The sequence below is a fragment of the Thamnophis elegans genome, chromosome 6 (genome assembly GCF_009769535.1).
Source record: "Thamnophis elegans isolate rThaEle1 chromosome 6, rThaEle1.pri, whole genome shotgun sequence".
Classification (NCBI taxonomy): Eukaryota; Metazoa; Chordata; class Lepidosauria; order Squamata; family Colubridae; genus Thamnophis; species Thamnophis elegans.
Window position 1 is genome coordinate 79,159,482 of NC_045546.1, and position 15,879 is coordinate 79,175,360.

The following is a 15,879-nucleotide window of genomic DNA, read 5'->3' on the forward strand; positions in this document are numbered from 1 at the left end:
CTCCTATTCAACATTTTGGCTTGAAATATTAGAAACAACACCGTCTTCCATCCAAAGCAGAAACACAACAAAAACAACACCCAAATGTATTGCTACACAAGCCTATACACCTGTTTCTTTTTGTGTACGAGCGTGCAGAATGAATTTCATCTGAAGGCCACCAGATTCTTATACACAAAACATAATTCCATTATGTCTGGCAACACCGTGATGGAACACAATTTTATGCTGCACAAACGTACAGACAAAATAGTATGCACATGTTTTGAGGACAGACACACACATACGTACATACATGAGCAAGAATGTATATTTTGATTAAGGATCTTGGAAATAGACATTCTTAGCAAATATGGATGACAGATCAATTGTAATTTATTTTCTTTTAACACTGTATCATCATAAAGAAAACTGGTATAAATGAAAAAAAATCTATTTCAAATATCTACATCTAAAATTTTAGGCAGTGAAAAAGCACTTTGTTGACAAGGAGTGTGGAATGATGAATGTTAATTATCAGAAACTGCTGAATGCCTTTTTTTTTTTTAGTTGCCACAAACATTTCACATATCAGAACGAACAATACTGCTAAATATCAGTTTTTGTTTTCTCCTGTTAAAACATACTGGGTAAAAGAAAAAAAGGAAAAGGAAAAGGAAAAAAAAAACCCCTCCCATACCCCTGGAAATTCATACATATTTCAAAGTTGTGTAATTGAAGCAATATTTAGAACCATAGATGAAGAAACACGGTGGCATTGATGTAATATACACAATGCACTTTGCTCCCTCGTTCTCTCTGGTTTTTTAAATCTGTAATGTACATCAAATACTTTACAACAATGCATTAACAAAAGGCAAGAAACATCTTGCTGTACAGAGGAAATCCCAAATGCAACTTGAAGCCTAAATTCACAATGGATGGAGAGGAAACAAAGGGTGGGAAGCTGTCCCCCATAAGGTTTGTAAACTGTTCATTTTCTTGTGCTTAACTCTGGACTCACTTCAGTGGTTGTAACTTCCCTAACTTCCTTCAGCCACATTCAGTGTACAGTACTATTGGTTTTAAACTCTACATTACAAGGTCAACTGCGAAGCTGCCCTCCCCCCAGTATATTTCTATATCTATATTTAAGAGATAGGATTCTATAGATACAGAAATAGATACACATCCCACTCTTTCTAATAACACGCCCGCACTTAGTTTCCCATTCTTTTAGCCATCTAAAGATACCTTAATTGTTCCAGACTGAGTATTAGGGCCTTCCTACGGAACAGGCTTTAACAAACTAAATTTGCAGGAAAAGAATGTCTTGTGATATGCATGCACATGCACAGTTCCTGGATCTCTTCTTTTTTTTCCTTGCCCAAAATCTCAAACCCAGGAATCTGGAGAGGCTGGATAGTGGCTTGTTTCATAATTAAGTTCACTATAGGGCCGAGCAGCAGAATAGAAATCAACGTAGTTGCCAGTGGACTTGAGTCCCAGGTGCATGTTGTACTCGCTGGCAGGTGGGCGATGATGCACTTGGTCTTCGAAGAAGGACTCATCATAGTTTCTTGATGAATTTTGAAATGGCTGATATGGTTCGTATTCCTTTCTTGTGGGCTCCTGCGGGACCGGCTGTGTTGAAACCTGTCAACAGAATAAGAAGTCTTGGCTTGTTAGAGAAGACTATAATGATGGGAAACAAACTGCTATGTCACTTAAGAGTGCAGAGCAAGGTTCCTCTTCAGTGGGACTTATTAGACAGACAACGTGAACATTACCGAAATTTCAGCTGCTACAGAAAACATCTTAGTCTTCCTGGATGAATGCCAATCTTCTCCAAAGATTGCTTTACATTTGCATTTGCAACCACTTTTAACAGAGGTTTTCCTCCCAAAGACCAATAAGATCACACAGATTGGGCCTCCTCCGGGTGCCGTCGGCCGGTCAATGTCGGTTGGCGGCTCCTCGGGGGAGGGCCTTCTCTGTAGCTGCTCCGGCCTTATGGAACGATCTTCCCGTAGAGATCCGGACCCTCCCCACTCTCTCGGCCTTCCGTAAAGCTATTAAGACCTGGCCTGGGGCTGTTGATTAGTATCCAGCCCCACTTTAATCAGTATGTATGATGTGTATTTTAATTATTGTATTTTTATTTTAGTTTTTATATGTCCCTTGTATTTCTGTAAGCCGCCCAGAGTCCCTGGTGAGTGGGCGGCATACAAATGTCAATAAACTTCAAACTTTTCCTCAAAAAAGGGATAAAATAGACTTCACACTAAACTTTTACACATAATATGATTTGTGAGTGGAGGATCTCAGATTTGCAGAATGAGAACAATATTAGGAATGCTTGTCCATCAGTAAATTCATATATTTAGACATATTTCTTTAAATTATTTAAATCTTTAAATTCATATTTAAAGAGACATCTAGATTCTTTCAGGGCAAGTCAGCTCACTTCAGATCATCTGCACCCTTCCCAACCTGACATCCCTTTGTAGGCCCTGATCCATATTATTGCTGCTAGCTATTGCATCCTCGTATGTCACATAACTCTACAGCTGGTACTAAGAGAAGTTCATAAGATATCTCATAAAAATGCAAATACGATAACTTAAACCATTCATTTTTTTTCTGTTTTCTTTTTGTTTTCTGTTTCTTGTTTCCTGCTTATCAGTTTGCTTGTTCGCTTGCTGGTTTTATAATTTGTGATTTTAGGAAATAATTATTCTTTTAGAAGAAAAATTACTATACAATCATATGGAATTTGAAATATAAGAAACTGAGGTTTTTGAAACATTAAAAAAAATATCCTGGCTGCATGCTAGCAATAATGGTTTCAGACCAAAAAGCTACTTACAGAAATGTTTAGTCCACAGTCACGGAATAGTTATCCCAAAGGTCATACCCTGGGCAGGGTAACAGCACTGTGTTTTAAGTAGAAGGTGAGAGCTAGCTTGGTATAGCGGTTAAAGGCTCTTGAGCTAGAAACCAGGAGACCTTGAGTTCTAGTCTTGATCTAGGCATGAAGCCATCTGGATGTCTTTCTCTTAGCTCTAGGAAACAGGCAGTGGCAAGCCACTTCTGCAAATGTTCCCAAGAAAACTGCAGGGACATGTCCTAGCAGTTACTTAGAATCAAGACTGACTTAGATACACACAACAGTTGAGTTCACCAACAAATGAGCGCTCGACAAAAGCGCGCTGACGAAACCGCGGCAAGAAAACCGCGAGTTCTAAATTGCGCTGACGAATGAGCGCAGAAGCGCGCCAACAACAGCGCACCAACAAAAGCGCACCTTCAACGAACAAGTAATAACCGTGAGTTCTAAACCTAACCCTGAACCTAACCCTAAACCTAACCCTCAACCTAACCGTTACCTTAACTTAAATTGCGCTTCCCTTACCTTAAATTGCGCTTCCCTTACCTTAACTTAAATCGCGCTTCTGTCGGCGCGCTATTGTTGGCGCCCTGTTGTGGGCGTGTTGATGACGTTGCGGTTTTCTCACTGCGGTTTCGTCGGTGGGCTTTTGTCGTGCGCGCATTTGTCGGGTCACGCAACAGTCAAAGATTAAATACATAATCCACTATGTGTCTTCATTTACATGATAGCAATTTTTTTAATTGTGAAGGAATTTAGATACTCATTGAAAGCTAGTAAACTGAGTTTTTAAACTACTATAAAACAATCACTGAAAGCTTTTTTCATAAATATGTGGTTACTGTTTTCCATTTTCATGAAAATATATTTCTAATATTGGTCTCTATCTTTCACTTTTTCACATTCTTCTCAACACTCCCGTCAGCAACTTCCTGAGTAATGGAGCTTCCCTTGCCTCATTTTTCTCTTATATACATATATGCCACGGAAAATATGAAAAACATATACTAGAGATGTTTAATAATATTGCCAGGAGACTACTTCAGATTATTTCAAAACTACTTTTTGAAAATGCCCAGCTTTCACTCTCTTTTATTTGCAAATAAAGACATGCTTACAAACATAATAATGAAAATGTTTCTGCCATGTGCTGGTGCATCTGAATAATAAAGCTCCTCTGAAAATAGTTGAATATAAGTTGCATTTCCATAATTTACTGATAAATATAGCATTTACCAGGATAGACTTGAGAAAAGTTCGTATCAGTGAAACATTGAATAGTTTTTCAACTATGATTCTTTAAAATTATTGCAGCTATATTAATTTATTTTTTTAGTTCAAAAATGGAATAAGTTGATTTACCCACTTACCTGGTTGTGTTTGATATCTTCAGCAGGTGCACCGTAAGAATTTCTATACAAAGTAGAGATTCCAGAGTTCTGACCTATAAGTGGGAAAAATAGGGATTACGTTACTAGTCAAAATGGGTTGAGACCTTATTAGCAATGATTTATTGAATCCTCTATAATAAAGAACATGTGACTGACATGTTTGCACTTCATCCCTTCCATATATTAGGAAACGAGAAATCTTTATGCTGTACCGAAGCCAATCATAGATACTTACTACATACAGATTTCTTGAAAACAGTTTAACAGTGAGAAGTAGCTGTGAAATCAATCTGACATCAATGAACAATTGACTCTTGTCTGTCCAAGATGTATTAGCAAACAAGAGATTAAGGGAAGACAGCACACCGGAAAGAGAGCAGCTGTGTAGGAACACTTTGCTAAATCACGCTATGCTTTGCAGAGCCATAAATAAATGTATGAATGTTCGGTTTAAAGCTGTATAAAAAAGATTGAGCTGTCACAAAAAAAATACTTTTTCAGAACCCAATGCAGCATACAAACTCCTGGATCACTAAGAATGGTTCAAGGGAGATTTGATTCCTCTTGAACGTTTCTGGGAAAATGTGCTTTGTTTATTTAAGGTAGTATATACTCCGACGCTCAACCAAAAAATCTGATTTTCTTTGCTGTCATATTTAGTGGAGGAAAACCATAGAAAGGGTAGATATAATAGAACTATAGACATACACAATATATCTGATGAGGTTTTTTTAAAATGAGTGATGCCAGATGTTACAGCTGATATAAATGGAACATTACATAATTACCCTAAATGTATATATTTTACATACATAGTAATCTTGTGGTCGTAGAATGCCTGGCTACATAATACTTTTAAAAGCTAGTTATTCTAGCAGGTTTCGTCAGGGAATCTATTTTCTCAACATTCGACCAATGGTTATTAGAACGACAATTGCATGACTTCCTTTCCATATGATGAGAGAATAATGTCCAGTTTTCTGTGTGGTAATCTATTTTATAATTTTTATGGGTTGTTTCTGAAGCCTACAAGCCAAATATAGCAGTCTATTTTGTGAGCGTTCAGTTAGGATAAGAGTCTAACATGTGGGCTGCCAGTGATCAAGTGTACTCCTTTACATTCCCCCAGATTTTATTGTTCACCCGTGAATATCCATCAAGATGCAAACTGTGGGCATATATGTGTAGTACAGAAATATATTTATGTATAAGAAATCAAGAGACGGTATGTATATGAGAAAGTGCTTGATCACACTCACATAGACTTTATACCTGGAAATCAGCTAAGAATATGTGATGGGATCATTGTAAATGCATGGTGGACAAATATTAAAATTCAGTAGTAAATAACTATTTAATTAAAATATTCAATCAGTCATTTTAAAATACAAAATTAAAAATCTTCCTGCTTCTTGGGGGGAAAAATCAGTCCTCAATGAATGAATATTCAGCTAATAACATTAAGATTAATTCTCCTTTTCTGGTGCTAAGATTCTAAAGCTATCAGCATTAAACAGACAACAGCTGTTCCAGAACAAGCATCCTTAATATCATTCATTAATAACTTGAACCCCCACATATAGTAGGTGTATCCAGAATTATGCAAACAAGTAGTACTTGTTTTATGTTCTTCTCAATGAATACAAAGAAATTTAGGAGGCCTGAATGTTAGTTGATTTCAAAATACTCTTGAAAATGCAAGGGTTATCAGTAAACTGATCATAATTATTTAAAAGACGTCTTGACACATGTTCTTTTGTTGGGAAGGTCTTATAAAAGGATAACAAGAGGTTGAATCAGAATAGGACTGTCACTCACTGACCATCAGGTATTTTTACAATTGGACGGCAATTTCAGACTCAAGGACTTAACTCAAGAGAACTGCAACCAACAGACTGGATGGACCTGGAAGTTCTTGCTACAGCTTTACTATTTCCCTCCCTGGTCTCACCAAACCTGGCTCAAAGGTAGGAGTGGCTTCATATTCCTAATAGTCTCCTATGCCAAGTACAGTGCAGCTGTGATCCAGACTTTTATGGCTGCATACTATCTCTGACTCTGCAACTTCAATCCAAAGTTATTGGTGGGCAAAGGATAATTGACGCGTAAAATATAGCCTCTCATTATCAAGACAACCCCTGCCTTCTCGAGGTGCCCACCGTTTTCCAACAGAAGGGGCTCTGTCAACTCTTGGGCCCGGCGAGCTCAAGTAGTACTCAGCCTAGAATCATGGATCCCGTTGATTCGGGATGCATGCGACTCTACAGCGAAGGGATTGGCGATGCCGTACCGACGCTAAAGACTTAAGTCAAGTCAAGTCATCTAAAAAAATCTGACTGCAAATTATCTGTTAGAGTTTAAAAAGAAAGGCTCAGAATGCTGAGATTTCATATCATGCTTTATTGAACTGTTCAATGTTTGGTTTGATTCTGGTTTTCTTTTATGTCAGTTGAAAGCTCTTTGTCAAGGTGATAATTCAGTTCATACATAGTCAAACAGAATAATTGTTCATTTAGTCTTCGTCTGCTCTTCAGATTTGAGGTGGTAACCATGTGCCACAAGCTCTGCTCTGGTAACCTGTAGAAGCAAAATAAGTTTTGTAATCTCTGTTCATAACCAGACAACATAAACTATTACAGATCACATTTGTTTTGGCTTGAAAGTCTAGTCTTATAAGATACTTGACTATCTGGCAGGGCAAAAATGAGATTCCTATCTTTGTCTTACTGTAGCCAGCTAAAATGCAAGATAGAGGGAGCAAGGGGAAAAGAAAGAAACACCCCAAGAAATGGAATAACAAAATCTTGCAAAAATCACTGGTTAAAAAGTGAGAGAAGAAAATGATAGACTAACTAACTTTGCATGGAACAGGTCAATAAACATGCTCCCATTGTAGCATATATCAATCTGGCCCTTTATACTACTCAATTAGATTCCCACAAGCAAGGTTGTACTTACACAGTAGCTATGTAAGGAGTAGTCAACCATATACTTGCCCCACACAACCCAGGCATGGCATTGAGGGATAGTGAGTGATAAGAGCTATCTACTCCATGACATCAAAAATGTGAAGAATCAGCCCAACAAATTACACTAGGGAAGAAGCTAAAATGGGTTCTTAAACATAAAATCCAATTCTAAACAGTACCTTATCTGTTGCTGTTTTGCAGTTCTTCAAAAGTTCTTGATGAATCAATTGTCTAATGAAGGATTCATGGGCGTCAGATGATCAGAACTATTGTTCTCGTAGAGTTCATTTGATCTTTTGGCTCCACTGGATGACATTTGGGGAATGCTATAGGACATGGTGTTATGGTATGATGGAACGGCATTGCTGTTTAACAAGAAGCTTAGAATGATAGCTCTTGAGAGGCTGGTCTCCTAATTATCAAACAAAATTGCTGAAAGGAACAGCTATCAAGCATCATCATCTAGAGCAGTGAATCCATTTGGTTTTACTACAATCTAATGTTTTTAAATAGTTTTCCTCCAGCTTGTACTTTTACTCCCTCAACATACATATTTAGGTAAGGATATTTCAACTGTGTTCCAAGAATTTGGTTGGGTTCTGGGAGAAAATAAGGACCAAAAACATCTCCTTTTATTCAAAGATAATCAAGGGTGTATGCAACATTTTTAAAGATATAATAGAAAAGGCAATCCTTGTCAGCTAATCTTGGAACCTCTCTTTTTCTAGAAGGATGTTTGTGCTCATTATGGTTTGTCTCTGATTGATTTTTTTTTAATTAACAGGTTTTGCATGCTGGTGGAATTTGAAAATCCTTGGTTTAGATAGTACCACCTACATATGTTCTTATTATTAGGAAACTTCCTGTTATTCCTATTATAATAACCTTAAAACATGGAGAAATTATTAGCATCAGGTTAAATTTAGTTCTGTGGCTTGTTAACAAAATTGATAAATGTTACCCTTTTCCCTAAGTAAATTACCTCCTTAAAATATTTCCTGTAGAGACAGATGAGTGGAAAACTAAACTCTCTTTGCTCTGTGTACGGTGACCATACTCTCATTTTCATCCCAGAGAGCCATCAGCTCGTACCTGCGAGACCGCCTACTGCCACATACCTCCCAGCGGCCGGTGAGATCCCACAGGTTGGGCCTCCTTCAGATGCCGTCAGCCAGACAATGTCGGTTGGCGGCTCCCCGGAGGAGAGCCTTCTCTGTGGCCGCTCCGACCCTTTGGAATGAGCTACCCCCAGAGATCCGGACCTTACCCACTCTCATGGCCTTCAGGAAAGCTGTTAAAACCTGGCTATTCCGGCAGGCCTGGGACTGTTGACCTCATTGTTGAGGTCCAGCCCCGATTAGAGCGAATGCATGTGTTGTGATTGTATGTGTTGTGTCTTTTTATTATGTCTTTTTATTATTTCTTTCTTCCTCTTCTTTTTGGAAGCCACCCGGAGTCCTTCGGGATTGGGCGGCATAGAAATTCTATTAATAATAAATAAATAAATAAATAAATCAGCATAACTTTATTCTGCTGAAAAAAAGAGGTTAATAGAGGATGTGTAATAAAGATAAAATTGTCCTTGTGGTGCGGAAGAGGTGATAAGCTGGTACAGAAGTTCACAACTGATGGAGTATCATTTAGTTCAGGGGTCCCCAATCCTGGGTCTGTGGATTGACACCTGAACAAGTGAACAAAGCCCCATCCACACACATGTGGGATCCAGGCAGAACATGAGCCTCCCTGATCTGTGGGAAAAAAACCCTTCTCAGAACTGGTCCTTGGCGCTGAACAGATTGGGAGCCACTGATTTAGCTGACTACCTATGACTAAAAATATACTAAAAATCAATAAAATTAGTTACTAAAATAGCAATTTCTTATTATTAGCATGATTGCCAGACAAATCTAAAACTGATAAATGGTGGAATTTTGGAGATATGAATAGACATAAACCAATGCAGATGCCCCCCCCCCCCTTAAGATCCTTTGAAGCATTAAAGGGCTCTCTTCCCATCAGGGGAATGGTGAGTTTCTTCTCTGTCTCATGATAACATAAGGAGAAAAGATGATGTCAATAGGCAAAGGGCTCCTGTTTGCACAATAGAGGCCTTTGCATTGATGTATATAACAGTATCAGAGTTCTTCTAAATGATGTCACAGATATAACATCTGAAAAGGCAAAGAAGCACATACTGTATAATGAATGTAAACACTTGAGTGAGGTTATAATCACCAATAAAGGTATGGCATTAACCAGCCTTTCCCAACTTGATGTGTTCCACGTGTAATGCTCTTGGCTCCTCAAATGACCAACTCCCGTCAACCGCAACCAATGACAGTGGATTATGGAATTTGTAGAATGAAATATCTGGACAGCATTAGAATCCTTACATGCAGCTGAAATTAAATCTAGCTTTATGCTATTTTTTGTAACAAACTGTTTCTAAACAGATGATGATTTTCATGCCATCTTCCCAAATGTATTAATTACATAATCTGAGGTTGGTTAGCATTCAATATTCTCTTCTGCCATGACCTGTTAAAGACTTCTATTTTAAATGAAAAAAATATCTCACAGAACTATTTTATACCCCTTTTCAGGAAACAGCATAAACATTACAATTTTAAATAGCAATAAATGTAACTGTAAAATTAAGCCATTTTTGTGTGGGAAGAAGCTAATTAGCATTTGTTAAAGAGAGAAAATTACATTCCCTAGATAATGCAGAGCTGTAAAAAAAGGAATTTGGGCTGTCACAAGCAGTGATTGACGCCACATGGGATGAATTACAATATTATAATTCCTGCCAAAGCACAATAGCTAAAGATGATTGTGTGTGCTCTCCAATATTGTTATTAAGCAACAATAAGTGGTTCATACATACATCCTTCAGTTTAAAATAGTGTTTTACATCTTTCAGTTTAAAGCACGCTGGTAAAAAAAATATGTGAGTTGACGTTCACATATCTTAAAAGTTGCTGAAGTTGAGAAATACTGCTTTAAAGGAAGGAGGAAGAGAAAGAGGAAATGAAATCAAATAAATCGCTTTTCCTGTTATAGGGGAAATAGAATTAGGATGCCAGATTCCTATAGTAAACATTATGATGCAGAGATTGAAGGTTTGGAGTTTTGAAATAAAAGTTAAAATGTGACATTCAATAGATATACAAATTGAATTCAGTCAAATTGTTGGCTCCAAATGATTAGCAATATGTGAGTAGAAGAGATGAATGTAGTTTACAAAGACTGTAAAACTTAAAACATGCTTACTAAGTATGTCTGTATTACCAACAGAGTCAATTCCAACCCAGAAGGTTGTCTTCCACAATGTTTATATATCACATACAATTCCTGGCTCACCTGTCATGGTGTCCTTTCGAGAAGTATGCTCTCCTTTATTCCCATGGTAAGTAGCATTTGTTCCAGTTGACTCGTAATCTGTTTTTCTTTCTTTTAAACTGATCATTTCCCGAGGGGAGGCTGGGGCACTTGCTACAAACAAAAACAAATGCAGATTTTAGAACTCTTGACTTACATAGAACTCTTGAGTTACATAGTAAAGCATATAAACACACGTTCTAAGCAATGCAACAATGCAGCAGGTTTGAAAAGAATCTCTTTCAAACTAGTTTCGTTTGAAAATCTGTGGCATCTGGACATACCTAAAACTCTTAAGTGGAAATAATCCACTTAAATAATAATAATAATCTTGATCATATAACTTAGAAATTAAATTTACCATATTGCTTTTGAACTTCAGCTGTTTAAAATATTTGTCTTATAGAAGAGGGAAAGGTAAAGCCACTGAGATAAGCCATGACAGCTCTGCACTTGTTGAACCCCCATTGATACAGATCAGATCAATCAATGGCATCACACACACAAGGAATAGAATAATGGAATAGCACATAGACCTATATACCTCTTCACGGTGCTTTACAGCCCAATATAAGCAATTTACAGAGTCAGCCCATTGCCCCCAACAATCTGGGTCCTCATTTTACCCACCTCAGAAGGATGGAAGGCATTCAAATCCAACCTTGAGCCAGTGAGAATTGAACTACCAAACTCCTGGCAGTCAGCAGAAGTAGCCTGCAGTACTGCATTCTAACAACTGTGCCACCATAGCTGTTATAATAGTGATGATTATGTCACTACAGGCCAAATATGGGACTCCCGAACCTTTCTAGAATTATTCAAAGGTACAGTACATGAATTCCATAAAATCTGTCATAATGGGAGGATGTGCACATAGCCGTTTGATTTGACTTCACTTATCTTTTATGATATTACCATTTTGTGACCCAGAATCACACTCGTGTTCTATTCATATCAGTTCCACAAAGGCCCAGATCTAAAATAGCAGATTTATGAAATTTAATATACCCAGGACTGATTTGATACGCTCATATACTTTCAATGATGGCTTTTTGTTAAGATGCACAGCAGCAAGGGGAAATTTTTGCTCAAAGGAAGGGATAAATGGAACATCATATGACTAATAATTAAAGACAGCCTTCTGCTCCCTTTTCACCAATTATTAAAGACTTCCCTAGTTCCCTTTCTTTTAGGCAAAAAAAGGAGGTTTGGAAACTTAAAATTTCTGCTGTGATTTCCTGAGTCTTCCTTAATGGAGCCCAGTAAGTTTTTTTTATTATTCAGTTTGTTTCAAGCTCCTCCTTCAGGACCAAAAAACTCAATCTAGTCATACCTGATTAATTCCTAAACTAAATTTAGCTAGCAAGTATGATATACATGCTTTTCAATGCTATGGGATCATCAAATCAGAAGGTATTGTGGAAACATGTGGGCTTTGAGATATATCCTTTCAAGAGGCATGCTTGTAATCCACCACATAAACTCCAAAAATAGATGTTATTCTTTCAAGTGAAACTATTATCAGCATTGCTATTAGTCAAACATGGTAATCAAATTCTCTAGGCCCAGATAAAGGTATTATACAGCTTGCCATCCTTGTCTTTTTATATTGCAAATTAGCTGGATTTGTAATGTTTGGTGAAGTTTTTTGATTCATTTTTTCCAAAAGGGGAAATCTGCTAGCTATCTGGAGCACATTGATTGCAGCAAGAGCCTCTTCCAATTCAAAACAAATCCATGCTGCTTCTTTGCTTATTCACAGTGAAGATGCAATTGGTTTCTTAAGAGAAAGCACAAAGGGAGCCGGATGTATGCTTTCTCCTTACCTAATACTTGGAAATCTTATTTGCTTATTCTACTAGGTCTTAAAAAAAAACTAGCTACATTTTCTTTTTCCAGCCTTCTCTATTGTTTCCCAGCAAAAATTAGCAGATCTTGCAATTAGTTTTCTAGGTTTCTTAGTAGGGCTTCCAATTTTTTTTTCTTGATGAAGAATCTTTGGCTACTTGGAATTACTCAAGAATCAAAGAAACATGACAATGACTGTGCTTGGATAAAGGATTTTTTTTGCAGCCACACATCCTTGAAATCTTCACAGTCACCAGCTCTTTTGAACCAACAGTGCAGAAAGCCTGAATGTTCCTGTTTTTCATGCTTTTTGCCACCTCATTGTTCTCTTATAAAGTTGAATTTAATTTTCTTAAATTTCATTCATGGATTTTGGTATCCCATTTGCTATCTATTCAATCGTGCTGAGGCCATACATTGTAAGTTTGTTCTCAGTTATTATAAAATATATTATGCAAAACACAGTGAAAATGGATATTAATGACAGTTTACCCAAAGGCATCAAGGAAAAACTGGCAAAATCCATTATACAATCTCCAATCTCTTCATAACTTGATAGAGAATATTTTCAAAACAAAAATGAACACAGCGATATGCAATCTTACATGAATTAGGCAGTGACAATTATTTATTAGCATAGGTAATATATCCAGAATGTATTCAAATTAACAAGGAAGGGGAGAAACCAGAACAACAAGTAACCAAAATTTACAAACCTCTGTAAATTCTATGACTACCCACCAATCTGTGTTATGTCACTCACGGTAAAATTGGGTAAGAATGCAATTTTCCATGTGAGTAACCCAGTGGTGGGTTTCAAACATTTTTGGAACCTCTTCTGTAGGTGTGGCCTGCTTTCCGGGTCCACTGGTGGAACCTCTTCTAACTGGTTCGGTAGATTTGATGAACCAGTTCTATTGAACCGGTGCGAACCGGTAGGAACCCACCTCTGGAGTAACCCGAATAGTATATAGCAGACTCTTGCTGTAATGGGAGGTTGGCATCCATGGGTGGTTGTTACTATTATAAAGTACTGTAGAGGGGAAAAACCAGCTCTGTAAGTGTGTGCCCATAAAAAGCCCATATAGCCTACTTGATACAAAGATTCAAGGCTTATCCAAGCAAGAAAATGCGTACACTTTCCATTTCTACAGCGTGAGAACAAAAATGCTCAGCTATAGATGACAGAAATCAGAAACTACAGGTAAAAGCTGCTGAATAACTCAGATGTTATATACCTGAATTGCTTGGTTGAATATAAAGCACTGCTTCAGGCCCTGTTGGTATATTGGCCTTCTGTAAGGTCTTAGTTTTTCCTCTAGGCAATGGGTCAGAATGCTGGATAAGTCCATCTAGAAATGAAATGATTTGAATGGGAATATGTTGTTTTTAAATCCCAGTTGTTCTATACTGAATACCTTGAGTTCTGTTGCTGTTGCAAATTTAACAGCCATATACAATATGTACATAAAACAATAAGGTTAATGTGAGGCAAATAACACTTAGAAACACTAAAACCAAGTTGGAATACTGCTGCATAATCGCGTGGCCACTACCCTAACCTCCCCATCTGCCTAAAAGCAGTACTTCCTGTTCCTTTGTAAAACCCCATAATCCAGGGAACAAGAATGAGTAATAAAGGGGAAGAAGCCACTGATCCTGGATTTGTATTTTGTCTCATTCAACTCCATGGATATAATATGGCACCAACTAACAAATGAGCAAGAGTAGGGGAAAGAGATGACCAGTTTTGGACTGTTAGTAGCAAATCTATCTATCCAACCAACCAACTAACCAACCAGCCAGGCAGCCAAACAAAAACTCACACAAGGAACAATGGCAAATACTTTATTGTCCAGCATTTGGGAGGAAGTGGGACCCAAAAGATTAAAAAATGTGAGAAGTTGTTCATCAGCAGCTGGGGAGCAAGCATAAGATCTGATGCATTTGCTGCATAACTGCCAATCATAGTATGTAAGTTGTCATGCAGGTTCTCAATTCTGTGCATTCTTCTGGGCACTTGTAAGGAAATCTTTCTCCTCTCCTGTTTTTTAACAGGCTATGAGATAGTTCTTGTATTTGGAGGACAGTCTGTAGGAAATAATTGGAAATGGAAAGAATTAGCTTCAGGCAGTGAGGGGAAGACATTATTTTTAAAATCTGAATACATAGATATTTATACGTAGAAGGAGAGAAGAGTGAGTGATGCCATCTGATTCTTTGTCAGTGTTTACACCTCAGCCCCCAACCCACACTGAGGAAAGAGACTTTGGTGTCTGTGAATATAGCCATGTTTAAGGCCAAAGCAGCTATGCCTTTGAGGCCACAGGAATGCATCAGGGACGTGCAGTCACTACAGGCAAGGGAGGGGGGGGCCTCACCAGTCTCCTCAGGGAAAGGATTTTAAATAATTTTCTTAAAATAATTAAAGCCAGGGTAGTTGCTACCAGATTTCAAGTCACAGTGGCTTGGTGTCTGCTCTTGGTATTAACTAGGAGGAGGCCAGAGAACTAGGGACCTCTTTTGCATAAGGAATTTTTCGCCTTTTAAGAGTTAAGCAAGGGTTAACAAGCAAAGAATTCCTTATGCAAATGAGGCACGTATTCTCTTGCCTCCTGTAGAGGGCATTTTAAGAGGCTTTTTAGAGTTCTCTGGGAGCGACTAGCTCAGTCTGACAGAGCGCTGGCTTTTCAAGAGGGGAGGGCAGGGCAGGGCAGGGAGAAGCAGAGTTGAAATCGTCTCTGAAACAGCTGGAAAAGGTGCGTGTGTGGAGAGGGGGGAGGAATTCAAAAAGTTTGATCGGAAGGCAGCAGAGGAAGCGGGGGGTATGGCACAGGAGCTGCTTTCAAGCCTTTGGAAAATATATCCAATCCAACTTCTGTGTTTGTGTTTGAGAGTGAGTGAATGAGAGAGGGATCGAAGTTCTCTGTGTGCGTGTGTCTGTTTGAGCGAGGGGGGAGGGAGGGAGGAAGGAGGGGGAGGGAGAAGAAAAAGAATGGGAAAACTTATTTTGCAAGGGGGGGGAAATGCTGTCACTTTAAATTGGAACTGAGCATGCCTAGCTGTGGGATTCTGGGAGTTGAAGTCCACAAGTCTAAAAAGTGCCTCACCAGGGCTAAAGCTGACCGCACGTCACTGGAATGCATATGGCATTTTTGGGAAGCTTAATGGGTGTGATGAGTGGAGCAATGATGCAAAGTGATGAACTAAATTATTTTTCCCTGCTTGAGTCAGGAAGTCTGTGCAATACCACTAATATTCCACAATAGTAGCAAAAGAAGTATCTGAGACTTTAAAAAAAGAAAAACTTCATGTGGGTGCTGTAATGGTTTGTTCTGTTGTATACATGCGTTGCTCTCTTAGGCAGAATTGTGTGTGAGTGAAATGGATGACTGGTGCCAACAGCTTCAGAGTTTAATCT

The 15,879-nt window shown here is 38.2% G+C and overlaps 1 protein-coding gene across 1 annotated transcript in view; it reads right to left on the reverse strand.

The window, feature by feature from the left end:
• Positions 1-357: 357 nt before the first annotated feature.
• CTNND2 (catenin delta 2) overlaps positions 358-15,879 on the reverse strand; it is a 256,541-nt gene continuing 241,019 nt past the window's right edge. Inside the window, 4 exon segments of the mRNA XM_032219498.1 lie at positions 358-1,635; positions 4,240-4,313; positions 10,593-10,724; positions 13,697-13,810. Of these exon segments, the coding sequence (XP_032075389.1) occupies positions 1,375-1,635; positions 4,240-4,313; positions 10,593-10,724; positions 13,697-13,810 (581 nt within the window). The 3' untranslated portion in view covers positions 358-1,374.